Source organism: Numida meleagris, chromosome 12, assembly GCF_002078875.1.
Source record: "Numida meleagris isolate 19003 breed g44 Domestic line chromosome 12, NumMel1.0, whole genome shotgun sequence".
Classification (NCBI taxonomy): Eukaryota; Metazoa; Chordata; class Aves; order Galliformes; family Numididae; genus Numida; species Numida meleagris.
This window is the reverse complement of record NC_034420.1, coordinates 13,018,295-13,045,898: the sequence shown is the minus strand read 5'-3', so window position 1 is coordinate 13,045,898 and position 27,604 is coordinate 13,018,295. Positions and strand designations below refer to the sequence as shown.

Below are 27,604 nucleotides of genomic sequence, written 5' to 3'. Positions count from 1 at the left end.
GTCTTCTATGGCGTGCTTTAACCGTGTCCCAGCAGCCCCAATCACAGTGGTCTTTGTGTCAGGAGGGACGAAGCGCTTCATCAGCAGTAGGAGGAAGCTTCACTGTAAAGCCTTTGGGAAACTATGGAAATGAGTATGCGACACTCATTCTGTAAGGGATAATTTGGAAAATATTTTTTTAAATTATTCTAAAGATGTTGGGTGACCTTTATCTGTACGAATATTACATCTGGCCAGAGGGCATATGCTTATAAAAGCAGTGCCAAAGTGCTACCCTTACTCCCCTTTCTCAGCATCAAAAGGCACTGACACACGCAAACAGCCAAAATCTGTTAAAAATATGTAAACAGGAAAGTTCAACTCCTCTCTTGTACGGCCCTGCCTTGCAGTATTGTCTCATGGGGCAGCTCCTTTGCCAATTTTCCTATTCCTTTTTTAGCAGAAAGTCAGAAAAAGCATAAGAGCAAAAAAGAACAATAGCAAAAAAGGTGTCTTCTCTGGCAGAGCGAGCAAGAGCCAATCTCGGGAGCAATAGGGCATAAGGCAGAGATGAGGAGGGTTTCCTCTGGTGGAGGAACACACACTTATTTTTATCCTATTGCGATGTGGGAAAAAAAAATGGCAGGGTTTCCTCCAGGCCACACGGAAAGGCTTCAAAGGCTGTAAGCAGGGTGGCTTGTCTGTCCTGAACTATAGGGCCAGGGAGCACAGCGCTCACTGCCCTGGCATGTGTGGGTAGGGGGGTTGGGGACGGAGGGGGTCTGAGGGCAGTGGAGATGGCTGTGGGAGACCTGGGACATGGAACGTGGCACGAGTGGGATGGACGGGTGCTTCCTGCAGAGAAAGGCACTGAAGGTGACGGCATGGTCCCTCCTGGACCTGCTGGCATGGGACTGGGGTGCAGGCTGCAGTCAGACAACACAAGGGCAAGATGTGAGCTGGGAGGGAATGAGGTTCTGGTTAGCGGCTGGGACTCCTTTGTTTGGATGCCTTTGTTCAGCCAAGCCTGGCAGAGGCCAAGGTGACCCGAGTGCAACGGGAGGCCATGTATGCCACGCGCCCAGGGCAGGCCCTGCGTGCCAGCACCGTGAGCGCCATTGCTGCAGACCAGGCTGTCCCCTGCTGAGCCCTTCTGTCCCACTCCGGTCTTGCAAAGCAGAGCTGTGGAGCTGCCAGGGACCAGTACCAGCACTGCTCTTCTTTCCAGCTCCTGCTGGTCCCCCACACCGCATCGTGCCCTCCAGCTCAGGGTGCTGCCTTGCAGCAGCTGCATTTTGGGACAGTGGGGTGAAAGGCCAGGCTGCGAATTAGGAAACTGTGCTCTTCCCACAGGCATTTGAGAAGCAGCTAACGAGCCCCTCAGGTACCAGGAGCTTCTGCAAAAGGTGAGGAGCTGTCCCTCAAATGACCAGCCACAGCCCAGGATAGGAACTGCTTTAAAAGCAGCTGGGTGTGTTTTTAGGGTGTGTCAAAGAATAGAACACCCAGAAACAGTGCAAAATACAAAACCTTCCTGCACACCCTCGCCCTGAGCTGCATGCAGGCTGCGTGGCAGTGGTGGTGTTCTGCAGGGCATCCAGCTCTGCTCTCTGCCATAGGTTGCTGCCCACAGTGGGTTTGGTGGGCAGATCTGACTGAGAGAACCACTGCTGTCACTTCCTCTCTGCTAATGAACATCACTCTGCCACTCTAGGAAAAAACGTTTAAGTTAAACTTGCTCTCTTTGCTATACAAATCCCTCCCGAGCCATCACGCTTTCAACGCATTGTTTAGGAAACACGTAGATGTCACACCTGTGATTTGTGCACGCGATGTCAACAAGCAGGACGGGCTGTACTGGCACATGGATGCCACTGCACCACGCCTAAGGAATCCCACTTCCCAGCAGCCTCCTGCCTGCTGCACACTGCCCAGAACTAGGACGCTGCCCGGGAGCTTCGCGCTTTGTCCTGGCGGTGGCCACCTCCGTGATCAAAATTCTCAGTGACAAAGTTACTGCCCGTGCCTCCTTGCTATGCCTGCAAGAAAGAATTCATCCCCTGCCTCTGTGATGGGAGCAGCTTTCATCAGGCTCTGGCATGGCAAAGCAGGACCAGACACAGCACACAGGAGCTCAGCTCTCTGTACTGGGAAGCGCTGGTGCTGCTCACCACAGTTTCCCATCACAGTCTGGTCCTTTTCTTCAGTGCCGGCTGAGATCCCAGATGAGCTCTGTCTCACACAGTTTCTGTGATTACTTGTAACAGCTTGTTCGCTTTGTTCCCTGTCTTGGTCTTCTCATCCTGAATACACCTCTTAAATTTTTGGCCGTTGCTATAGTTCTGCAAATGCCAAAGAATAAATGCCAAAGAAAAATGCCTTCTGAATAGGCTATAGATCTCCAGTATCTGTGTGACAATTGAGCCCTTGGCAGCAGGAATAACACCACTAGAAAATAAAAAGAAAAGTAGATTATACAAAAAAGGGATTTAAGGGAATCAAACCCACATTCCTGCTATTGCACCAGAGGAGCAGTGGAGTTTCTCACATTCAATTTCAAAGATCTTTCACTAAGCCACGTACCACTGAAAAATAATTAACATCAACCCATATGCCTGCTCATCATTTGCTGATACAATCCAATCCCATAAGGATGTTGCCTGGGCAGAGGCACCAAACAGGACTTCAATGCTCTGGCATCCCCAAACCGGTAACTGTTTGCTGGGGGTGGCTGCCAGGCTTCCCAGCGCAGGGCTGCACCGAGAGCAAGCGGAGGGCTCCTGGGACGGTCACAGCTCCTCTGAGTGGGGATTCTGTGAGATGAATAATGCTATGGGTGTCAACCAGGCATTCTTACAGTGTTATCTTTAGTTCAAGTGTTGTTTGGAAGCCTTATTAGGAAACTACTAGTCTGTAATTGTTAACTTCTGTCAAAGAAGGAAGTGGCTGCTCAAGAACACACAGTGCACTCTGCTGTACAGGACCTATCGGGGGCCTATGCATAGGGTTTTACTAAAACAAACAGAAAAATCTCCTCTAATTTCTAGGAGGTTCAATGTTTGCAATAGGTTAACACGGTCAGCTGTTATCTGCAGAATGCTTTTTTTTCTCCAGTGAAAATGAAATCAAATTCCTCCCAAAGTGCCCTGATGATCCATCATTTCACCTACCAGTGACCTTCTCAACCCTAAATACAGAGATTCTTAACCATATGTATACATGTAAACTAGATTTTTTTAATTACATATTAATATTCACTACATATATACAGATTTTTCAGATATACAACTATACATATTTTTAAAACTCTATGAAGATCTTTAAAGCAGGCGCCAGTTCAGCAACCAGTGATAAAATAAGTAAGCCATTAGACAGAGGCTCCATTCATCACAGAGATTTTGCTGAGCTTGCATCACATCTGCATCTTCACATTTATAAAGGAAGGAGGATCTGTTGGATTTTCTATTTGAGCACCCCAAGATAACAAAGGGAGCTAAGAATGGCAGTGACGGATTCAAGCTCCATGCACAGATACTTGTCAAACAGGAGAGCCTAGTAGAGCATATATTTGGAATAAATGTAAGGAATAAGCTAGAAATGCAAAAACAAAATAATGACATGCGTGGATTGCTACAATGCAGTTTCTAAGAAGGCAGCAAGGGAGGCAGGTCAGTGCCAGCCCACTGCTCCCAGCATGGGGAACTCTCACCTTACCCAGCTCCTTGATGGAAAACCAAACCTCTGTATTTTTGAATCTGTCTGAGAACAGCACCATTCCCTGAGGCACAGAAGATACTTTTAATACAGCATTAATCTGACATCGCTTTTTGTTCCTCCTCATTCTTCAGTTTCCACCGAGCTGAGTAGCAGCAGTGATTTGATCTATTTCTTTCAGTTATAACGCTCAGCCCGGGATTAATTCAGCTCCCAGGTGATAAGATCTAACTCCCAGCTATCTGACTTGAGAAGGAGAGCAAAGGTAGTCACGTTTCACTCGTGTAACCTTACCCATTCCTCTCCCTCCCGCGCCAAGCAGATGTCTCCTGACCCCAGCCCATCATTTCCCTATCACCAGCGCACCCGAGGAGGCCTCTCCGCCCCCGAGCTCTGTTTGCTCTGAGAGCAGCCAGTTCTCTGAGGTCTCCGCCTCCACACCCGCACGAGTTTCTACATGAGAAAGCTTCCGCGTCCTCCAAACCTGCAGGGAATATTGTGCTGTTCGTTTCAGCGCGTGCTGCCGCGGTGCTGCTGCTAAGGCAGTGACTCTCCCTGTTCCCTGAAATGCTATTAGAAGAGCTGTGCAGTGTTAGGATGTTTTAACAATTTCCCGCTGCTGAAGGCAGGGCTGTGCTACCTGCAAGAGCAGGGCACGCTCAGCTCTCCTCCCTTGAACCAGAAGAAGCTGGGCCATCTCCATGCTCTCTTACATTCGTTGCTCACGTGCTCTGCTTTAGAAAACCCTCACTGACTTTAGAAACGCCAGAAAGCACCAATTCCTTGCACTGCCCGTTCATCTCAGCAAGATCCAGCCTCCGCAGTAAATCTGGGGAAGGCCTCTGCTGTTCCCTTGCGCAGAGCCTCCGCTCTTTCCCTTTTTGTAGGGAAAACTCCGGGAATTCCAGCGGTGCTCCCCGGAGGCGCGAGGCCCCAGCGCTACCGCAGGGCGGGCTCGGCTCGGGACGCGGAGGGAGAGCGGGACGCATTCCTGCCGCCAGGCGGCGCTGGGGAGCTGCGGATGCCGGCAGCCCGGCTCTGCCCTCGGGAAAGCACGGCGGGCTGCAGCTCACCGACAGCCTCGCTGTCATTTTCGTCGGGGGGAAAAAAAAAAAAAAAAAAAAAAAAAAGTGTCACAGCTCTTTTCTGAGTAATAGCTGCACGGGAGAGGGAGCTGACACCATCAGAGCGGGGCTTGGAGCAGCCCCCGGAGCTCGGGCTGCACCAGCACGGCAGCGGGTCTTCAGAGTGCCGTCCTGCCTGCGCCAGGAACCCCAGCCGCGAGAATGCGATAGAGACCACTGTTATTTTGGGGAGGTGCAAAGTCGCTGTGCCTCGCTACTCCGTGGCATATGGCCAGTGCCGTCAGGAAAGCTTCATGCAGTAAGCGCGTGAGTCCTCGCAGGCTGCTGGCAGCCGCCATGTCCATGTGCAGCTGTGCGGTCACCGTCCCTCCAGGCACGTGCTCTGCCTCGCACCGCAGGAGGACGAGCTGCTCCTGGGGAGGGTTTTCCCTTGTTTCTCAGCAGCAAGTCCCTCCTGCACGCTGCTGACTCGCAGAACTCTTGGTGTTGGTTTAAAGGGTTCCAAGCTCACCTGTCCGCCTGGGCCGTGCACCAGAACGTATGGCTCCATAGCAGGGACAGCTGAACAAGGCGTATGTCCCATCTCAGCCGCTCTGATTCATGGAGAAGTACTTTGGCACAAACCTACCTTCATCAGCAATTAAATCGGGCATTAGAGATTCCATTTCACAAGTTGTTCCAAGTTTACTGCCATCTGTGTGCTCCTGTAAAGGACAATCCCACTAATTCCACTGAAATCAAACCACGTGGGCTTTGCAGGATTTGTTTTCAGCCGGGGCAGGTGCCCGCTCCATCCGCAGAGCAGGAGGAGGAACCGGCATGGAGGCGGTGTGTGGTAACGCAGAGAGAAACGGGCTCAGCATGAAACCACATGGGAGATTTAAGTGAAAACAAGAAGGAAGTTGAGTGTATAAACATGAGGCTCAGATGCCAGTGGGAGCCACACCTGGGTTTCTGTCTGCTCGAAAAGGGTGGTGACATTTTTTTGGTCAGATACAGACAGAGGCCCATGGAAATGACAGAGATGTCCTCGTCCTGCGGCTCCAGCAGTGCTGCGAGTGGGAGAGCGGTGGCCCTGAGGAGGTCACCGAGTTGAGTGCTGCTAATTCCCTGTTTGTCAACCTCAGCGAGGCGGGATTAGGGCAGGCCAGTGGTGCGAGGTGGCCTTGTGCCTGCACGGCACGCAGGGAATGTGCCTGTTGGAGTGCTGGTCCTGCCTGGGTTGGAAGGGGCTGTGTGGGGCAGTGCTGGCCCTCAGTGCCCAGTTCCTCATGCAGAGCTGGAGGCTAAGAGTTGCCCTGGGTGCTGTCCCGGCCATGTGGCCTGGCTGGGTGGGATAAGAATGGCTTCCTGCCCCTCACTTCCTGAACTAATAAACACATTTAACTGTTTTCTTACTCTCTGTGTTGGAATTTTGGTTTCCTTTAACCGGGTTCAATCACTGTCTAAAACTGAAGGCGTTTGGAAACTTGAGGTTGAGAATGGTTAAATATTTTTGTTCCCCAATAAACAAACAGCTTTCTTGGAAAAAAAAAACAACACTCCTAAATAAAACAAACAAACGTCAGCCTTGAGCTGACAGCCCACCCTACAGCCAAACCCCAGGAGGTCCAACTCTGTTGCCTGTGCCCAGCCAAGCTCACAGAAAAAGGCCTCCAGTGTGAGACCCTCAGGGAGAGCACAGACCTGGGGACACCTGAAGGCCACCTCAGAGCAAATTACATCTGATCTCTGAAAGAAGGGGTGGAAAGGGGCACAGCAAGGACCAAACCATGCCCAGCAGACTGGTGCAGCACCTATGGGAGCTACCAAAACTGTGCACAACCCAAGGGAACCATCAGGAGTTTGCTACCTATGCCCAGACCAAACTTGCACTTGTCTTGTCTTGCATAATTCTGAGCTTCTGGGTCCCAGGAGTTTTCTATAATGTTCCCACTGCACGGGCTCTTCCTAGCTCCTGCACTTACACTACCAGAGGGATTGTTTATCTTCTTCCACTTCATTCTGTGCCTCCCCATCTCCTCCCACCCATCTGCTAGAGCTTTGCTTCTGGCTCTCTGATGCATCTTCCTTTCACTATTTCTCCTCCCCTTGTTACAATTAATTCATAACATTTCTTACATTCACATTTATTACCTTTGAAAATGGCAGGCCTTTATTTTTAGCTTTAGACACTTGGGCCCCTCTGTTTTGATGAAGTCAGTGTATCTTTCCCTGCCCCTTTCTCAGGAGTGGTCTCCAGAGATGTCATTGTAAAGAAATGGTTTCCATCAAAGCATACCAGGGCACGTGGACATTGCCCCGTAGAGATGTGAGCTTGTCTTCCCTCCCGCAGTGCAAAGTTTGAAAGAGCAAAAGTCAGTGTTCTCCCGCTGGTCATCTGCCTTTACTGCCTGTTATCTGCCGGCACAGTCCCACTGATGTCCCGCAGCCCCGACCTGCCTCATTTTCCACTCAGTTCTTAGCAGCTTTCCAGAGGAGAAAGAGATCTGAGTAGATCTCCAGCTAATTCTTGAAATGCAAGGAGGGAATTAAGGAAGCGGGAATTTTTCAGAGATCAAGGTTAGAGGGAATTAAGAACAGAACGTAAAAGCTGAAAGTGCAGCAGGTTTCTCTGTCTGGTAACAGGGCAGAAGGCTTGCCCAAAGCCACAGTTTGCTCATAAACGGAGGATTCTCCTCTTTCCTTTGAGTACTACCTGTTCTGGATGGGGGACCTAGGGCTTTTCCAGCCTTGCCACACTACCTGCATTCCACCTTTCAGAATTTACTTCTAAAATCAGAGAACAACACAGCGTGCTCAGCAAGCACTTATTGGTGGAAACTGGCAGATCTGCTTCAAATCCTGAACAAACATAAATGAAAACCAATGAAAATCTCAACAATGTCATCTTTGCAGTGTGCTATCTGCCATCCCTCTTTCTTCCACTGCCCTGCCCTGGCACATCATATCCTGGCCTAAAAATACCACCTGCGCAGCTGCCAGAGCACTAAAACCTCTGTGCACGGTCCTTCTGTTCCCTCCAGTCCTCTTTTTTCTTTTATCTTCTTTTTTTCTGGACCATCTATCTGTCTTGCCTTGATTTTGTATTATTTTAATCTGAATTTAACCTCAAAAATCACAGAGCAGGACATGCTTTTAGCAGCTTGTGTTTTGGTTTTTTTAACTGACTTTTTTTTCCCCCAGATGACAAAGCAGCACAGGCAGCAATGGGCTTCAGGGCTGCCTGCCTGTGCCATGATTCAGCAGTTGTAAAAGGAAGGAATGCCTTCTTTTTTTGGGAGAGGGTGGGGGAGAGCAGGAAGGCATGTGTGACTGGCATGTGTGTGTGCACTGCCTTCCTGGAGCTCGTGTGATTGGAGCATAGCGTTCTGCTATCCTGCAAGTTATGCTGGAGGTAATAACCTGTTTCAAAAGAGGGACTTGGAAGGTATTTGGCACAAAACTGCATTTTACCCAGAGAGAAGAGGGAGCCTGCTAAATTAAACGTCTTAGTTACCCTTTAGAGTACTTGTTTCTTATTCAAGACACTCGGTACATGTGCCTGTCGTTTGGGGCTGTTTCCCTGCCTGTCTCTCTGCATCCTGCTTTTGGGCTGGGCATAGCTCAGTCAGCAGCGAGGCACAGGAGCCAGCTTGGTGGCTTTGGGGAAAACTGTGACCGTTGGATCCCAAACTCCAGCATAAGCAGGGATTTGCTGACTTATTTCATTTATGCTGAGCGTTATTTCCGAGCGCTGAGCCCCAGCTTGCATTGTCCTAACACGGTGGAATTTTCTCTGTGGGGAGACTTATATTGCTGACTCACCGCGTCGACTCAAAACAGATTTATGTTTGTAAAGAAAACCCCTCTTCCCCCCTCCCCTCCTAGCAACACCGAACGCGGCATTCCCGCACAGAACCCCCGAGCTGCCGGAGCAGGCTGCGGCCCACGGGATGTAACCACAGCAGCAACCGGGGCCGTTCAGCTGCAGCTCCCAGCGTGGCTGCTCCCACCTGCGGCATCACAGGGCTGCTGAGGGGGGCAGGGGCCTGCTCCGCTCACCGCAGCATCCCGTGCCGCCCCAAGGACTGCTCAGGCTCAGCCCTTCCTCCCGTCAGCACCGCAGGGACCGTTACTTCTGCATGCCCCCGCCCTCCTCGTTTGGCCACACAAACACCGAGTCCTTCACCTTTACAGAAGTACATGGTTTCAGAAACACGGTGTTGCTTAAGGCTCCCGGTGTTACTCAAGGCCTTGAAGCAGGAGGCAGCCTGGGCCCACGCGCACACCCTGTGCCCCTCAGCGTGCTGCGTTTCGTGGTTTTCCTAAAACTTCAGCTTGTGACTAAGAGATACCAGATCTACTCATTTTTTCCTAAGTAGGCCGAAAACCCTCTCCAAGGGGTTAAAGAAACACAAGGGAGCAATGAAGGTGAATCGGCTGCTTAGTATAACAGGTCCCTGAACGCTGGCAGGCTCCGCCTGAGTCCCCAGCGGTTCAAGCAGCTCTCTGCGACCGACGGAGCAGAACAGCTCGCAGCGAGGCGAGCCCCCGCCGCCAGGCCAGGCCCGAGCCCCCAGCAATGCCCCCACCAATGAGGAATCCGCTGCGTCCCCGCGCACGTCTCAACGGCCTCCCTCAGCCAGCCAATCGTCGCGCACTTCCTGCAACACCACCGACCAATAGAAGCGCTCCACGAAGGGCAGCGCCGTTGGGGCGTGTTTTGAGGCGGGCGGGCCCCTGAGCGGCGGCTCTGTCAGCCAATCGAAGCGCCGAAACGGCGGCGAGGCGGGCGGGCGGTTGCGTCGTCTGCCAATGGGAGAAGAGAAGAGAGGTGGGCCGGGGGGCGGAGCTGGCGCGCGATAGATAGGCGGGCGACGGCGGCGCTGGGCGCCTGGACACGTGACGGAGGTGAGGGCCGGGGGCGGCGGGCGGGGGCTGCGGCGCTGCTGAGGGCGCGCGGTGAGTGCCCCTTCCCCACCCCACCCACCCCGGGCTGCCGCCGCCGCCGGGCACTGGGGCGCGGTGCTCCGCGGGGATCGGCGGCGCGAGGCGGGCGGGGAGCGCGGTGCCGGGGTGCCGGCCCTCGAGCGTGGGCCCTGCGGGCGGCGGCGGGGGGGGTACCGGAGCCGCTGAGGAAGGGGTGGTCGCAATTGGGGGGTGCGGGGCCGTTGGCTGCGCCCTGTAGGCCCAGCGGCTTCTGGTAGGTTCTGCGGCCTGCGGGCGGGCGGCGCGCTGCGGCCTGTGTGTGTGCGGGGCCGGGCGGCACCGGGGCCGCTGAGGGGCGGCGGGCGGGATGGGGCGCGGGGCACTAACGGCGCTGCTCGAGCTGGGAGCCCGCTGAGGCGGGAGGAGAGCCCGGTCCGAGGGAAGGAGAAGGCTCTGGAACGGAGCAGAGCGGAGCCCAACAGGTGGGGGATGCGCCTGAGGGAGCCCCGGGGGGTGGGCAGAGCGGTGTGGGAGCTTAGAGCCCCGCTGTTGTAATTCTCAACTGCGGGGCTGGGCCGGATTCAGCGCAGGGCATAAGGGGGCTCTTAGCTCCCACAGCTGGCTTGAGGGTCTCACCGTGTGCTCTTAAATTAAAAAAAAAAAAAAGTGGAGTAAAGCACACTTAGCCCTGTCGTGCTTGTCTGTTCTGTTCTTAAAGAATGAACTCTAACATGCCGTCCTGTGCTTCAGAACTTTCTAGGCGGTGGAAAGAGAAATGCTGCGGGTGATCTCATTCGGAAGGGAAGCTGCCATGTGGTGGTAGTGGTTGTTACGGTACAGCTCCGGGCTTCAGTGGTTGCAGTGTTAATTAACGCTGCAGTGTTTCTGCAGAGCATTGTGTGAAACTTACTGAGTTTGGGATATGTCAGGTGCCTGAGGTCTGGTCTCTAGGTACGTGATGTTTGTTGAAATTCAGTGTGTTACTTAACGCTTGTCAAGTAAGTAGAGTACTTAGTAACATTAGTTACAAGTAACCCACATATATTACAAGGAGATAATAGAACTGTAATAGTGTGTGAGATAACAGAGTTAAGAATACTGGCTAAATACAGGTTAAAATATGTTACTTCAAAAGCACTTCAAGTGCATGAGGGTGACTGTAAGAACATCCCTGCTGTTGGTTTGATTGTGTTTATTCAGAACACTTAACCCATTTTTTGAGTTAAACTTAGTATTTAAGTCTCAATATTTCCACTTATTCCACTTTATATAGACACATATTATGAAGGGAATACTTCTACATACTGCATGACAAGCTGGCTGTAAGATGTTAACTGTTTCCTGGTGTTGGCTGCCCTCCTAGGAAGAGAAGCCTTGTGCATAACAGCAAGAAAGCTTGCAGCTTCCGCTAGATTGCCTTTTCATTTGATGTGTTGCAGCACTTCCCCCTAAGTAAATGAATAAATCCTTTACTGAGAGCACCCTGTAACTTGTACTTAGTCCTTCCTTTAGTTCCTTTTCTGCCCTTTCATTTTTCTGCCTCTTGCAGTGAACAAAATGGCAGCCTGTTCTTGCTGGAATCAATTCTATAGCAAGGCAAACCTGAACTGATTTCTAGGCATGATCTCAAAGATCTTGGGGCGCCTCCAGATCTCTCCCCACCTACCATAATTTCCCTTGCAGTCCATCTGTTTTATGGCCAAGAAGCCTTGCAGTTCTGCCTTTGTCCTCCAAGGACTTCCAGTTCTGCAGGGATCTCTGTGCTGACAAACAGTACATGGTGTTTTCTCCCGTGCTGTTTCCGCACTGTTGTACATTATTTTTAGAAACTGGCATATTTCAAGTGCTTATTAAAGGCAAGCTTTGCTGTCACCTTTCACACCTAATCTCTTGGGCTGTGCTCCTTGCGGCCCAACCAGGGCAGCTTTTCCTGTTGTGTGTAGGGGCTCCGGGTTTGGCTAGTCCCTTCTCAATCCTGAAGTAGCAGTGTATCCTAACTACCCCCTCCTTTTTGAGGAGGAGAAAAAAACAACAAAACCACCCACACGCAGAGCTCCAGCCTCTGGCCTGTTGAAAGCAAGGCAAGGCAGTACTGGAGGCTGTCTGACTGCAGAACTAAGCGCTTAAAGGGAAAATAATTTTGTCTGCATCGTATGAGCTGCTATATATATGAACATAATTTTATTATATCCCTCTCTGAGGAGCGGTGAGATGCTGGTTGCTGAAATCAGAGTGTTTGGCGTTGAAGTTAGTTGCCCAGCTTTGCTGTGGAGTGTCGATCTCCCAGGTCTGCATAGTGAGAGGTCTGTCTGACAGGTGTGGATGACTGCAGTGTACCTGATACATGGCATTAAGCTGCTGCTGGCAGCTTTATTTCCTTTATCCTTGGCTACTTGTCCTGCTACAGCACTTTTTGCTATTGTGTACTGGACTGGATGGGTTAAAACATCATGGCAGAAGGGTTTTTAGCCATCTTAAATGGCCTGCCCTGTTCACCATCAGGCAGTTGCTGTGACACAGCAGAGGAGGCAGGGTATGAAAGGTGAAGGGATCTTGAGATGTCAGGTTCCTCTGCTCTTCAGTGATTTGACCTTTAAGAAACTATCGGACTACCATGTAGAGTAGGCAAGTCTTGCTCAGAAATAATAAAAATGTAGTCTGGAAGGAAAGGAATGGGGGTGAGGATGGGGCAGATATCCATCTCTGTCTTCCTTTTGGTCTCCTGGCAGTGTTTGTGTGCTGGGATGACTGTATTCACTTGTGACTCTGTACATTTTTCTTCCATGGCCCTTGTCTTGCATGAAGATGCATTGTGCTTATTTTTGCTGGTGTGTTTCACTGTAAAGACAGTATCAAAGTGCAGGACTGAACGCAGGGCTTTGCTAGTAAATCTTGTTTATATATGCTTAAGTCAGTTTCAGCTGTTGATTGAGATGCTCCTGAAATACAAATTGATAATGCTCTTCCAGTTAAGTTCCTGAAGGGTAGTTATGGTAACTTGTATGATACAGACACTTCAGTGCTTAGCTCTGCAGTACCTTATTTTGAAAGACTTGTTTCATCTGACAGGTTTTTTTTTAACAAAAATAACTTCATTAAACTAAATATCTAATAGCAGTTCGGCTGTAGTTATACTTTGTGCAGTGTGCAGTTTTAAGAAGTGGCTCGATGAACCACTCAAATAGATGTGTAACCAAGGAGATGATTAAACTGGTTTTGCAGGCTCTGCTTAAACTGTCAGGGAACTAACTCTGTGAAGAGTACATTCTGGAAGTATGATAGCAAGGAACTTAGGCATCCCCTGTGCGGGCCCTCTCCGCTGTGTCCTTCCTGCTGCTTGTTGTGGTGATAACTGTCTGATGGACTGATTGAGTCTTTGCAGTGCCATGTGGCTAATTAGGAACATTGGACTTTGTGCCCCATAAAACGGGATAAGTAAGTCTCCGAAGCTGCATGATTTCTTGGAGGCCTTGGGATCCAAAGGCGACCATCCCTTGGTCCTGCATTGTAAGAGTGCTGCTCCTATGGCAAGGAGCTGTTGCTGTCTCTTCATGTCCAGTTTGGTTTAGTTTCTACAGCTGTAAAACTTAACTCTGCAGTGCAGCTGTTCCAGGTGTCTGTTTTCAGTGCTCCCATAAATTCCAGGGGGAAAGGCTTCAGCCCTCTGCCAGGAGTTGCTGAGCAGTGCTTGGGTGGCAGCAGGCGTGGAAGCTCCCTGGGGGTGGGCGCTGGCAGTTGTGAGCTCTCGGTGGTTAGTGCCCTGTGGTGCTGTGCTGCAGCACTTTGCAGATAGTGTGCTGATGTCTGGGAGTGTCTGAAGACCCTATGTAAAAAAAAAAAATAAAAAAATCTTCTGACTTGGAATGGTGGTGTACTGAAAATGGGAGTTGTGCTCCAGTGGGAGATCTCAGAAGCTCAGCTGTTATGGTGGCTTCTATGTTGTTAAATTCTCCAATGCTGGGAAGCGCCACGCAGTGGAACCTGAAGAACAGAAGTGCAGGCAGAGCATCAGAATTGGAAGCTGGACTCTTCTTCAGAGGAGGAATCCGATCCTAGTACAGTGGGTGGCTGTGCTTCTGAAGTCTAAACTGTGCTTTAGGTAACTGCACCTGTAGTTGCTGGCAGCTCAAAGCTCCACTGGAGATTTGTTTTAAGACTATCTTGTGTGAAAACTGGTTCCTTTTCTATTGCCTCCGGTTTAGGAGTAGCCTCATTTACTATGGTATAATCATCTTTGTTGTGTCCCTAAGGATTATGTGAAGTTGAAACTCCCTTCTGTAGCAATATGTCTGTTACAGATGTAGCTTTTTAAACATCAAAAATGTGTGCTTCACGTTGGATGTTCTCAGGACAATCTTCATTTTGTACACTTTAGTGTGTATATTGTTGCACTTTGTGTGTTGCAGATGGGCAGAGTGAGGAGCTTGGCCTGGCCAGTGTCAGTGCTGGAGGTGCTACCATCAATACTCAGGGCGTGTGAATGGTATTTTGGGCAGAATTTGGGAATGATTTCATACATAGAAGAGAGCTGTTCAGGACACCTCTTACAGGGATATAAGCTTGTGAGAACTGCTTTTCAATCGTTGTAAAGAAGCAAAGATATAAGAGTGGATTAGCTTTGCTTCAAGGTTTTAGCGTTTTTAATTAAAAAAAAAAGTTGCTGGAGAATCTGAACAGATTGTCCTTGTAGCCTGGAATGAGTTTCCCCAAGCCTGCAATCCAGCTGGGGTTGGCTGGGAAATAGAGATCTGTGGGGTGGGTCCCTGTGGTTGCATCAGGAGCACTGATGTGCAGAGTGAAAGGGCTTCTGCCTGTGCTTCGTGGGGCAATGGTGGACCTGACTGGTTCTACCAGAATGCTGTGATAGAAATTCTGGAGCAACCTTGCATGCAATATCAGGCTGTGTGGCCTTGTCACTTAACCAAGCAAGAAGTGCTTTTACCAAAGTCCACTGGCCACAGACAAATGTTTCTCAAGGGTGCTAGCTGGAATGGGATTATGAAGTAGGTAATAATTCTGCATGGAGTCTGTACTGCCATGAATGTTTAGGGGGTGATCTGTATCTTTAACCAAATCTTCCACGGCTGGTGGAGAGATCACCAAGGGATTGCTTACGTGCTGAATTGCTCACAGGCTTGGGAGGAGAGGAGGCATGCAGAAAAGGAAAGCATTGTCTTACCTTTAACCTTGCCATGCTTCTAAGGAGAATTTTCTCATATCACTCTTCTGAGCAGTGCAGTGGTTGTTCCTTCTGCATGGTAGAATTTGAAAGCGGTTACAAAACTTGGAGTAAAATTCTACCAAATGGAGCTCTGTTAACAATGTGTTTGGTAAGGCAAGACAAAACCCAGCCTTACCTTGGGAGGGCGTCCCTGTGCCACCTCCCCCAGAGCTGCTTCAGTTGTGCAGGGCACGTGCGGAGCTCTAACAATTGCTTTTTCAGTGGAGGTTTCAGGCTCTTGTTTTTTTCTCCTCTTCTGTCCCTGTGGGCATGGCCCTACTCAGAGCACGCTGTCTATGCTGGAGGATTTCAGCTTCTGTTGGTTTCGATGTTTACTTGACAGCTTTTGTTCTTATGTTTTGTATTGTGGTTCCCACATTTGCAGTAAGATCCATGTGCCTCTGTGCGCTCTGTAACTCTTCTCCATTCTGGCTGTACCCTGTGCGTTTAAAAAAAAAAAACCAAAACAAAACAGGCTTTGCTTGTATGTGGGAACACTAAAAGTTTTTGTCAGCTGTTCATGCTGCAAGCTGGTTCCTTTTGGCTCAGAGCTGTTGTGGTGCAGTTGCCTGAGCTGTGAGGGGGAGGGCTGTGGCATGGATTGAGACCTAATCCTCGAGGCCATCACTATTGTTAGGGAACAGGCTGCGACTGCACGTTGCTGTAGTGACAAACTGGACGTGACCTCAACACAAAACTCTAAAATGCAGTTTAGTTGGAGTTATAAAACATCCCCTGTGACATTAGAAGCAAGATAAAGAGTAATCGAAGAACGGTAGATGCGGTATGCAGTGGAGCTGTGGTATACTGGATAGTACTGATAAGCTGCTAAAACTGTAAATGCTTTTAGTTGCCTGAACACGCTTTGGAAAGGAGTAAATTTGTTTTCTAGCTGGAACTTATGCCCCTCCAGACCTTATTAACTCTACTTGAGTTATGTTTGTAAGTCTGTGGAACTGCAGCCTGAGGCAGGAATGTACGGGAAGGAGAGAATGTTTAGTTTTATAATCTCTTTCTAGAAGGAATTAGTCTCAGCTACAACTCTGTGGAAAGAAAATACTTGGAATGTAATTGAAAGGAGCAGATTTCCTGCTTGCTGTGAGCATTGCACATCTGTCTTTGGTGCAGATAAAATTATGAGCAGCATGGTAGGAGTCTTGCCTTTGACATCCACCTAAAGGTGCAGTGATCAAGTCTTTATTTATCATCTTACTTACAGAGATCTTTTGAGCTCGAGTTTGTCAAGGTCTGCTATGTTTTAGTTAGGATAATGTGCTGGGCATCCCATGAATTAATTGGTGTGATGCTTTATTTCTGTAAGATTGCTGTATTAGATTTTTTTCTTCTTTGATCATCCTGTTAAATTAGAGATGAAATTAACTGAACAGTGGGAATTCTTCTGGGTCTGCTTCAGTATCCAGCTGCTCATAGACATCTGCTGAGCAGTATCAGTGACTGCTGGCAGCCTGTCTAGAAGGAAGCTTGGGAAGGGGACTGATGAATGAAGATGCTGGTGTCCCGTGTATGGAATCAAGAAAATCACTGAACAGAGAGGTAGAAGGTGGATTGCTTTGTAGATGCTTGAAAGAGGTAGCTAATAATATTTATGAACTGAACAAAAATAGCAGTGTCAGCCTGTTGCCTTTACAGTTCCTCACAAGCAAGAAGTAGGTTTTTCTGCCCAGATTTTTTAGATGTGTAAGCTGCGTTGCAGACATGAACATCTGTTTTCTACATGGACTGTGGCAGTGGAGGTACAATACTGACACTCCTGCAGCACGATCTGCAGAGCTTGCCCACATGCTCTTCCAGTACATCAGCATCTGTTTTGTATTAAATACTTCACCTTTCAGTTGTATTTCTTTCCCACTTTTTGAGCTGTCTTAACCAGCCAGAAGCAATAAATAGCAGAGCTGGGAAGGTAAGTTTGTACCTGTCTTTCAGCAGTGTGACTTGGCACTTCACCTGTTGTCAGAAAAGCTTGTTTTCTCAACTGAGAAGTAGTGCATTGCTCTGCGTGTGGTGCTGGCTTAACCTCTTTCCCTTTCTTATTTTTTCAGATAATGGAGATGAAATGGCTGCTGTATGTGACCCTGCTAGCTCTTGGGACTCTTGCTGCCCAGGAGCATGACATGGGTGATGATGATGGTGATGATGTCATTGATATTGAGGATGACCTGGATGATGGTGTTGAGGAAGTAGAAGACTCAAATCCTGAGAGCAGCACTCCTCCTCCAGCTCCAAAGGTTTGACATAGGTGTTCTTTAAAATTTAATTACTGCTTGTGTTTTGGCTACTGTCAGTCTGATCAGAGTTGTCTTTACTTGGCTGAAACTTAATGTGTAGTGATGCTGCTAAAGATCCCTAGCTGGGAGTAAGGTTTGGAATTAAGCTTAGCTGCTTCCTTGCTATTCTCATCTGACCTTCATCTTCTTCCTTGAAGACTTCCATGAATATTTGAGAATTGAGGTGTAATTATCAAGAATTAATGCTGAAGTTTCCAGCTAGATACAATTTTCAGTTTTCACTGCACAGGAGAGCACAGTGGCTCAGCATAAGCAGCAGTGTTGACATCATTTCTGTATTTATGCTGCCAGAGTGTTCTAGGTGCTGTACTGCATAGATGTGGAATGCGAGCTATATATGCTTGTAGTACTTTAGAGAATGTGCTGTGAAAGGTGCATAAATGCCTCTCTTCTCCCATAGGTTACTTACAGGGCTCCAGTCCCAACTGGCGAGGTGTACTTTGTGGAGTCCTTTGATAAAGGAACTCTGGATGGGTGAGTATAATCTGAGGGGGTGATTGAACAAACAAAATCAAATGTTCATGTGAAAGGGAATTAAAGCCTTGCTAGTGCCTGTTACTGAAAATCAACAGGCAGCACGTGGGGAGGATTACAGCAGTGACTATGTGATCATGGCTGTTGAAGTGATGAGACAAACTAGTTTTTTCTTAGGTACTAGTAATAACGGGGAGAAGTCATATTTTACATATGCTTTAATCTTTCTCACCTGGCTTTGTGTACTTGCTTCAGATAATGTAAGCATAATGAGGTATTAGAAACTTGAATATTAGAATTTCTACAGAAGTGAGACTCTGAGGCAGTGATCCTACATAAAGATGGGCTGGGAAGTGGCAAACACTGATAACTTTGCAGGCTTGGGATAGAACTCCTCAGGGGATCAAGACCCTGGGGTGTAGTCATAGGACAGCAAAGGCTGTTTTAAGAACAGGGTTTTTTTGTGTGCATGGTGAAAAATCATGGGTTTCTGACCGTTGGATACTTGTATTCTAGGTGGATCCTTTCCAAAGCTAAAAAAGATGATACAGATGATGAAATTGCCAAATATGATGGTGAGTCTTACCCATGTTTTGACCAATAGATGTTTCTGATGTCATTTTGTCTTGTATAAAGAAGAGGTGCAAGTCTGTTCTGCTTGCTCCCTGAAATTACGTTCACTGAAGAAAATGGGAGAATGTGTACATGGTTAATGTGAAGCACAATCTTCATTCAGATAAGATTCAGATAAAATTTCCACTAAAAATAATTTTTAGTGAAGATGTTAAGCCCAATAGCTTGAAGGCACCCTGTAGGTAGGAAGTCATTCCTGACTTTCTTGTTTAGGATTGGGCTAAGCCAAGATTGTATCAAATGGGTTTTGATAATGTTTGGTTACTGTCCCTCCAGGTAAATGGGAAGTCCAAGACATGAAGGACACTAAGCTTCCAGGGGACAAAGGGCTTGTATTGGTAACGCGAGCCAAACATCATGCAATTTCATCCAAGCTTTCAAAGCCTTTTGTATTTGATACCAAGCCCCTTATTATACAGTAAGTAAAAGATAACTTAGTGTTCTGTCAAGGGTGATGTGATAGTGGGCTGGGGTTTATTCTGTGACTGAACTTTTGTTGACTGGGGGGTCTAGATGACACAGGATAGATTGTAACCTATTATATGATTTGAGTAGGAGTAAAATAGCAATCCACATTCCTCAAGTGGGAAGTTAAGAACAGAATGGTTTCCTCTGAAGGCTGAGAAGAAAAGTAGTCTCTGAAAAATCGAGTTGGTGATCAGTCTCTGGACTTCGATTCCTTGTGCTCACCAGAACAGGCAACTGATTTCTGTACTGTTAATTGTGAAGGTCCATGTCCACTTGGACAAGAGCTTGTCTGTATTTGTCACTGTATTTATTCAGTGAACTGTCCCCGTTTTGAAGGTGGAGTGGACAGAGCGTTAAGGGTGCACTTGTTTCCTCCTTCCTTTGTTTTAGTGCATCTGTTGTGGAAGATGAACAACTTGTCTAGCTCTACTGGGCCATGAGTGATGTAGAGGAATCTGCTTGCATGCATGTTAGACTAATAAGCAGAAAAAGAATCTTTCAATTACAACAGTTGAATTGTGAGATATTAACTACTTTATCAGTTCTAAACAGCTAGTGAGCTAGTTCATATGTGTACAAGATAATGAATTGGTCACTTTACTTTGCATTACTATTTAGTTTTGGCTCAAAATGCATGGCTAAAAATAAGTTGAAGTGGTCATTCACTCCAGCTGCTGGCATTGAGAGAGGGTCAAGCATGCTTAGCCTATTCCTGACAGACATGCTTTGCCTTTTTCAGACTCCTTGGCATCTCTAAATATACTATTGTATGCTTATAACCCTAAAGGGAGTTCTCCTAGGATCCAACTGCTCACTTTAGTCATCTTGCAAATTGAGTTGTCTGTCTGCCATAGTGGTTGTGTGGAAAATAATCGGTTCCCTTAATCTCTGTTGCAGTCTCTTACATACTTGAAAAACCTTTTCTTCCCTCTGCTTCTGGGTCACAATCTCCTAGACTAGTACTCAATTCTTTTTTGTCAGCTTAAGTCTTTTAAATCCTTGATTCTCCTCTTTTCTCAGGCCCTCTTGAACATCTGCTTAGTCTCTAGAGCGCAGCATGTGCTTTTCATATTCACTCTTGATTTGAAACAAACAAAAAATAGTCTTACTCTGAATTTATACTTGAAAATTGCAGTTGTGTACTATGAAGGTAAATGTTTCTTGTGTATAACATGTTCTTCCCTTCTGTCCAAAACTAAAAAAGGTATGAAGTAAATTTCCAGAATGGAATAGAGTGTGGCGGGGCCTATGTGAAATTGCTTTCCAAAACACCTGAATTGAACCTGGTGAGTGCTAATACTGAGTGTTATCCATGAAACAAAGCTTGCTTTTTGCTTGTTTCTACAGAAGCCACTTTGCTAAAGGCTGTGGGGCATATTTAGGACCTGATCTTCAAAGTACTTTGTGCTCATCAGTTTCCCAGTATTTTCACTTGGAAATGAGAAATACTGAAATTTTCTGGCCCCTTGATCATATGTAATGTAGCTTCAAAAAGACGCCCGGAAGACTACTTAGCTATCTAGCCAGTTTCGTGTGGGCATCGAGTCTCAAGATAGCATTAGCCAGAACAAATAGACTTGCAATTATTATATTCAGTTAACTCTGAAATTGAGACAGTGTATTCCAGCTTATGTGTATAAACTAAATACATCCTGACTTCACTTTTAATGCTGCTTATTTTTTTTATGTAAAAGAAAGTCACCGGGCTGGCTAATAGAATCTGATGGTTCTGTGTTAGTGGCTTACTGAAGTCATTTCTGTAGTGTAGAGATTTGCTTAAAATGCTCATGTATATATACATATATGTCACTGTGCAATGGTTTCCTTATCTTGTTGATAACACTTGAACAGCTGTTTTCCCTTTGGAAAGTAGAGACCAAAGATGCAAAATGAGGAAGCTAGGCTAATTCTGCGCTTCTCTCTAGAAGCTTGTAATTGTGATTTAAGTTTTAGTCTGGGAACTGCACTGCCTTTGTATCAAAGTTGCAGAACACTGACTAATGAGCTGGGGGCTCTTACGGCGGGCATTAGCTGAAGTTATATTTTAAATCAATGGCTTTAAGTTTTGCATTGTTTTTAAAGGATCAATTCCATGACAAAACTCCATATACAATCATGTTTGGTCCTGACAAGTGTGGAGAGGACTATAAATTGCACTTCATCTTCCGGCACAAAAACCCAAAGACTGGCAAATACGAGGAGAAGCATGCAAAGCGTCCGGATGCGGACTTGAAGACCTACTTTACTGATAAGAAGACACACCTTTATACTCTGGGTAAGCTGACTGCTAGCTGTTCATGTTAATGACTGCTGTGTTTTCCGAATCAAAAATTCGAAGTGAATAGATGAACAAACAGATCTTTGTATGAATATACCATACAGCTAAAAACCACTTGAAAGCTATGAATGCAAAACTAGCTTTAGTACATAAAGGCTTGCTTCTTCCTTGCAAGAAGTCTTGATTCACTTAAAAAGTCATGAGATCTTGAACTAAACAGATGGAGAGCTGTATTTCAGAGTAGTTCTGAGTAACTTGGCGTAAATATTTCTATCACTGATTATACTTAGACATCATGGGAAAGGTTCTTAACAATTCTTAAAAAAAACAGCTGCTAGGTAGATGGTATCTTGGATTGATGAAGTTTGAATTGTACAGCAGGAATGAGCAATACTTTAAAACACACTTTGTGTCATCTGTGCAATGGCTGTGTTTATTTTTCTTTCCAGTCTTGAATCCTGATAATAGCTTTGAAATTCTGGTTGATCAAATGGTTGTCAACAGTGGGAATTTGCTAAATGATATGACTCCTCCGGTGAACCCACCCCGAGAGATTGAGGACCCGAATGACCAGAAGCCTGAGGATTGGGATGAGAGACCCAAAATCCCAGATCCAGATGCTGTTAAACCGGATGACTGGTAAGGTGTTGGAAGAGTGGAAGAGAGAGGGAGGTCTTGGCCTGGTAACTTCAGCCTATCAGAATGTCCTTCTCAAATGACATACAGAGTCTTCTGAGTCTCACACTTGTAAACTTTTAGTTACAAGCTGGTTTAGGCACACAAGCAGCAATGCAGCAAATAAAGGCAGAAAGGATCAATCTTCTGTAGGAGTAAGTGTTCTTGTGCTGCCCACAGATGAAGACTGCTAAAAACATCTGTTAGCCAGTGTGCTCATCTTCGATTCACTTAACTTATACCTTCATCCTATCTTCTATTTATGTAATGAGTAGTTAAAAGTGACTACAATACCTAACAGCCTAGGTCAGAAACTGATACTTTTTTTTCTTGAGCCTGTGCTCTATGAATCATAGACTTGATTGCAAGCTCAAATACATGTTTCCAGTGAACATTAGGGTAAGAGATTTGCTGTAATGTGCCCTTTCTAGGTTGGTATTTAAAAATACTGTGTATTACCTCATAGCACAGTCAATGGCTCCAGGTATCTGCAGGTAGCAGACTGCAAGTTAAAATGTGGTGTTGTTTGTCAGAAGTGAAGCTGGCTGATAAATCAGCGGGCTTGCTGAAAGCCTCAGAATCTTGTTTCAGGGTTGAGAATTTTTTTTGGCATATTGTGTGAATATATTCCATCTTCAAGGGACGAGGATGCTCCTGCAAAGATAGCAGATGAAAATGCTGTGAAACCAGAGGGCTGGCTGGATGATGAGCCGGAATATGTACCAGACCCTGATGCTGAGAAGCCTGAAGATTGGTATGTTCACTACCTGTTACAAGTGTGACAGATGTTCTGATACTGGTTTTGACAAATAGAAGGATAACTAGTTTCTCATTCTTTGCTGAGAAAGTGGTCAATTCAGGCATCTTGCTTCAAAGGTGGAAGATGGAATTAGTCTGAGGAATTCTGTATTCTCCCATTCATCTGTGCACTGATCAACTGTTTTGTTCAGATTGCAAGCTAAACAGGTCAGGGATGTTTATCTTCCAGTTGTACCACGCTGGAAGGTGTCTGTGTGCAGAGACTAGCTTTTAGTGAGCTTCTGTGCTTTCAGGCTACTTCTTGAAATACTTACTCCTTCTGCAGTGTTGTTATCTTCAGACCTATGTTATTCTTAGTTTCAGTATCTCTATTTTAAAGTAGGAATTTTATTTTTCCCAGAAATCATGTATGCTCTAAGTTTTAGTCTATATAAAGGCAAGGGGCAGACTTCAAGACTGGATTTCCCTTTCAGGGATGAGGATATGGATGGAGAATGGGAGGCACCTCAGATTGCAAATCCTAAATGTGAATCGGCTCCTGGCTGTGGTACCTGGCAGCGACCAATGATTGACAATCCAAACTACAAGGGCAAATGGAAACCTCCTATGATTGATAATGTGAACTATCAGGTTGGTTTTTTCATTGTGTAAACTTCTGGCCAGTGCAGCATTTCTTTTCCAAAAGTCAGAATGATTTAAATTCAGCAGGTGTCATTAATAATAAAAATACTGTTGTGGTCTCACTATGTTTTCAAGTGGACTGTTTCAAAGTGCTTGCATTCTCAGCTATGCTTTTTCGTAGTGCTCATGAAACTTGATTTCCCAAACCTGAAGAATCATCTATAAACAGTATAATTTAGTGTGATGAGTTGTTCTTCCTAGCTGAAATGGACTGAAAACTAAAAATGCAAACTGTATGCCAGTAGGTAAGGCTTGAATATCTTGTCTTTCCTAGGGAATATGGAAACCCAGGAAGATCCCAAACCCAGATTTCTTTGAAGACTTGGAGCCTTTTAAGATGACTCCCTTCAGTGCTGTGGGACTTGAGCTATGGTCAATGACTTCTGACATTTTTTTTGACAACTTTATTATCTGTACTGAAAGAGCTGTGGCTGATGATTGGGCTAATGATGGATGGGGACTGAAAAAGGCAGCTGATGGTGCTGCAGAGGTGAGAAACAAAGGCTTAATTGTGTGCTTCATACTGAAACAGAGCACTACTGCTATTCTTGCCCAGTCTTTATCAATCTATATCAATATATATCTTTAGGTACTAAGGCTGGGGATTGATAAACCTAATTAAAACCTTAATTTGTAATTATAATATGGTAACAGTTGCTATGAATGGCAATGAGTGTTCACTATTCTTTGAAGTAATTCAGACTTAACTGCTGTGACTTGCTGGGTTGCAATGGTTCACTGTATCTTACAGCCTGGTGTGGTGGGCCAGATGATGGCAGCTGCTGAAGAGCGTCCTTGGCTTTGGGTAGTATACATCCTCATTGTGGCTTTCCCAGTGTTCCTTGTTGTCCTTTTCTGCTGCTCTGGGAAGGTATGCATTTCCTCTGATAATAAGCATAGTATTTAAAAAGAGATTCAGTGTAATGTGCCTTAACTTCACAACTAACACAATTTTTTTTTTAGAAGCAGCCAAGTGCTGCAGAGTACAAAAAGACTGATGCTCCTCAGCCTGATGTGATGAGTGATGAGAGAGAGGAAGAAAAAGACAAAGGAGACAAGGAAGAAGAGGAGGAGGAAGCAAATGAGGAGAAGCTAGGTAGGCAAAATACACAATTGTGAGACAGATGGAGTTTTCTGTCTGAAAGAAAGAGAGCAAGATTGGCAGACATAGTATCAAGCCAAGGGTGAAAGGTGTGAATCTTAATGACAAGAGAGTGAATGAGATTTCTTTGATTTTTTTTTTTCCTCCCTTAGAAGAGAAGCAGAAAAATGATGCTGATGTAGGAAGTGCTAGTCAAGAGGAAGAGGAGGAAGAAGAGGAAGAAGAGGACAGGAAACGTACATCAGAGGTAAGAGGGAACTTAATTTTTGAGGAAGGTTTTTTCCATACCAAGAAAAAATTCACAAGCTTAGCTAACCTGGTTTGTGTGGTGCTCCTTTCCAGTGTCAGAACTCCAGAGAATTTAATCCCCCTGCAGAATAGGAATCGCTGTGGCCAGCCTGAGCAGAGTAGGGCACCTTGCAAAAGGCACTTGCCATAGACCCTGCATTGTGGGAAGAGTAGGATTGTGTGGAATGCATCTTCTTGAGGCAGAAGGCTCATTCGGCTTTGTGTGCAGTCAGGATGTGACCTTTTAAGTGCTCCACACTGACATAATGGCTGACTTAAAAATGGGTGGAGTGTTGCTTGAAGTTGAAGGGATTTGTGCAGCTGCAGCAATGCTCTTAGCAAATAACATAAATCCACTGTGAAAATAAGGATTTGACTACCCTGTGTGGAAGGGAAGGTGTAGTAACAGCAAGAGATCCTTCTAAAATGAAATTATTATGTAGAGTTAGAAAAGTTGTTTGTAGGTTTAACTGCCTTTTAGGAATAAATTTAGATTAGATTTCCTTTATGTTCACGCACCTCACTTTCTTGCAGGAGGAGGAAACTGTGAATAGATCACCCAGAAACAGAAAGCCAAGGAAAGATTGAGAAGAAGAAAAAAAAAAAAAAGAACTTGATCTGTGTGAATTTTTTTCCAAAACATGGTCTGGGAGAGGACCTTGGACACCTTACATTGAAACTTGGACAAACCTCAAGATTTCACCATCCACAGGTTCCAGTCACACTATCCAATGTAATGGAGTGTCTAGCAGTAAAATACTTGCAATCCATCTGTTTTAAAGAACATCATTCCTGTAGAAAGAATGCATTTAATATAATGGGCTGTGGATTTTGGAATGTAACATGACTAACCTTTTCACTTTTGGTTTTAAATATTTTTTCTGTTTTTATGTAGATTGGTAGAATTTTACCAGTCTCATACCTTGGCTTAATTTAATATGTTAATTAGTGAAGAATAACAATCTTTAAATGCTAGATGATTAAAAAAATGCTGTTTTATAACTAGTTTTTTTTTACAAATGTACAAACTCCTATGTGGTGTCTTTCTATCCCTTAAAACTTGGTAATTATTTGAAGAAAAGTTGTCAATATATTTGACAATGCCTCTTCCCTCAAAGGGAAAAAAAAAAAAGGTAGAGGGGATCATGTGTGGGAGAAACCAGTAGTTAAACTTTGTTCCTGGGGGGAGCTGGGGGGGAGAAGAGGAAGGGGTTAGTTGGTCTGTGGAATGTGCACTCTGTGCATGGCTAAAGCCCAGTTAAGTGTTGACAAAAGATGTAGAATTTGGAGTGGGTTGTCTTAATGTGGCATTTAATCCTGCAGACCTTACAGTTAATGGATTTTGTTAGTTCTTCAACTCTTTGTAAAATTAACAGGTGGTTGGGGGGCAGAGGGGTAGTGTTACACTACTTTTCCCTTTTCCCCTCTCTTCAGCCACTGATACTTTCCTTTCTCTGTGACTATACAGCTTTTTCTGAGTGCAGCTTTGCCTCAGTTGCTGGAAGTGCTTCATGTTCAGCTCATTGTCAAACTCTTTATTTTTGTGGCTAGGCCTACTCCAGGGTCCAAGCACTGGATAGGACAGTGTCCCATATCCTCACTGTTATCACTGTATGTATTCCTATAGGAATGGGAGAAGAGGTCGGATAGACAAGTTGAACTGAGTATTTCATAAGGAAAAAAAAAAACCCGAGATATCAGTATTTGTAGGTGGGGAAAGAAGCATGTGGAATATCTTAAGTGGTATGTGAAACTGTTTAAGTCTTTCATCTGCTTTTCATGTAACAAATGCATCCTAAATTATATTGTGAATGTTAGGGAGTTTCAATTCCAGCTGAATAAATTTTTTTAAAGCGTCGAGTCTACCATATTATACTGTTTCAAACACTTGTGGAATGCTGGTGGTCACTACAAGAGCATACCTCCGAGGGTGAAATCTATGTAACTTCATTACACTGTACCAAATATGTTGGGGTTCAGATGTCTATACAGATAAGCTTTTCTTTGTTTAGAGTGGAATTAAATGTCCTGAAATTACTTCTCTTGCACTGAATTTAAACACTCCAGTGTTGTTTGGTCATAGGTATAGTATGGGGAATAATTCCCAGGGGTTGGGGGGGTGGGGGAGGATGTTCCAAACCTTGCAAAGTCTAACCAACTACTAAAGGCTTGGTTTTTGTTTCTTGGTTTTCTTTTCTTTTGTACAAATACCTTTTGCTGCCGGTCCTTACATTGTATCCCTTGTTTGTTGTGTTTGAAATATTAGTGACCACAAATGCATAGCAGGACTTCTTGATTACTTTTTTCAGCAGTGTGCAAATAAACTATTGTAAGCAACATACTGGAAGTAATTTCAGACTTCTGTTGGGAGCTCTTGCATGTTTAGAATGCCTTTGCCTGTTGAACACCTGGTAAATACTGCTCCTAACTGCCAAAATAGCTTATACTCTGACATGGGAGATGTCATAGCTTAAGCATTGCTATTAGCTTGTTCTCAGGACTGTACTTCTATCAAGGAGCAGCTGCTGTTTATGATTCAGTCCTTTGAGATGAAGTATATGTAAATGGTTTTGATTCAGCTAACGTTTTGAGCACAACATAATTCTACTAATCCAATGGTTTTTATCTTAATATGCAAATTGCCTTAAACGCCTGAACAATTCATGTGATACGTGTTCCTTCCTAGCATCACAACGGCACGTGAGATCTGCTACCAGCTTTTAAATATTACTAAGGCGAAATGTAAGTCTCCATTTGCTTTGCTAAATCTCCTGAAGAGGTCTGTCTGCATGCTATGGCTTTTTCTTTTTTTGATACCATAGTGTATGCTTAAATAATCACTACAATAAATTAAGACTTTCTGAAACAGCTAGAAAATGCAAAAGTTACTTCTTACCCTGCCTTCTGCCTGGGCTGGCTCAGCTCAACCTCAGCATCGCTCTTAAAGCAGTGGAGGAGAAAACAGGTGTGTAAGCTGAACTTGTGTGTGTGGGCTGGGGTGAGGGAGGGGTTCCGTGAGGTGCTTCATCC

At 45.7% G+C, this 27,604-nt stretch overlaps 1 protein-coding gene across 3 annotated transcripts; it reads left to right on the top strand.

Annotated features, from left to right (window-relative positions):
- Positions 9,570–26,913, top strand: CANX (calnexin). 3 transcript variants are annotated; one of them, XM_021410730.1, is made up of 15 exons: positions 9,570–9,671; positions 16,971–17,156; positions 17,617–17,690; positions 18,207–18,265; positions 18,600–18,741; positions 19,996–20,077; positions 20,874–21,066; positions 21,519–21,708; positions 22,385–22,498; positions 22,977–23,133; positions 23,459–23,674; positions 23,936–24,055; positions 24,148–24,280; positions 24,439–24,533; positions 25,109–26,913. In XM_021410730.1, the coding sequence occupies exons 2-15, from the start codon at positions 16,974–16,976 to the stop codon at positions 25,160–25,162; spliced, it is 1,812 nt and encodes a 603-aa protein (XP_021266405.1). In that variant the 5' UTR covers positions 9,570–9,671; positions 16,971–16,973; the 3' UTR covers positions 25,163–26,913. The 3 variants fall into 3 exon arrangements, with proteins under 3 accessions (XP_021266405.1, XP_021266404.1, XP_021266406.1); XM_021410729.1 differs by having other exon boundaries at positions 9,619–9,722; XM_021410731.1 differs by lacking the exon at positions 9,570–9,671 and adding an exon at positions 10,445–10,640.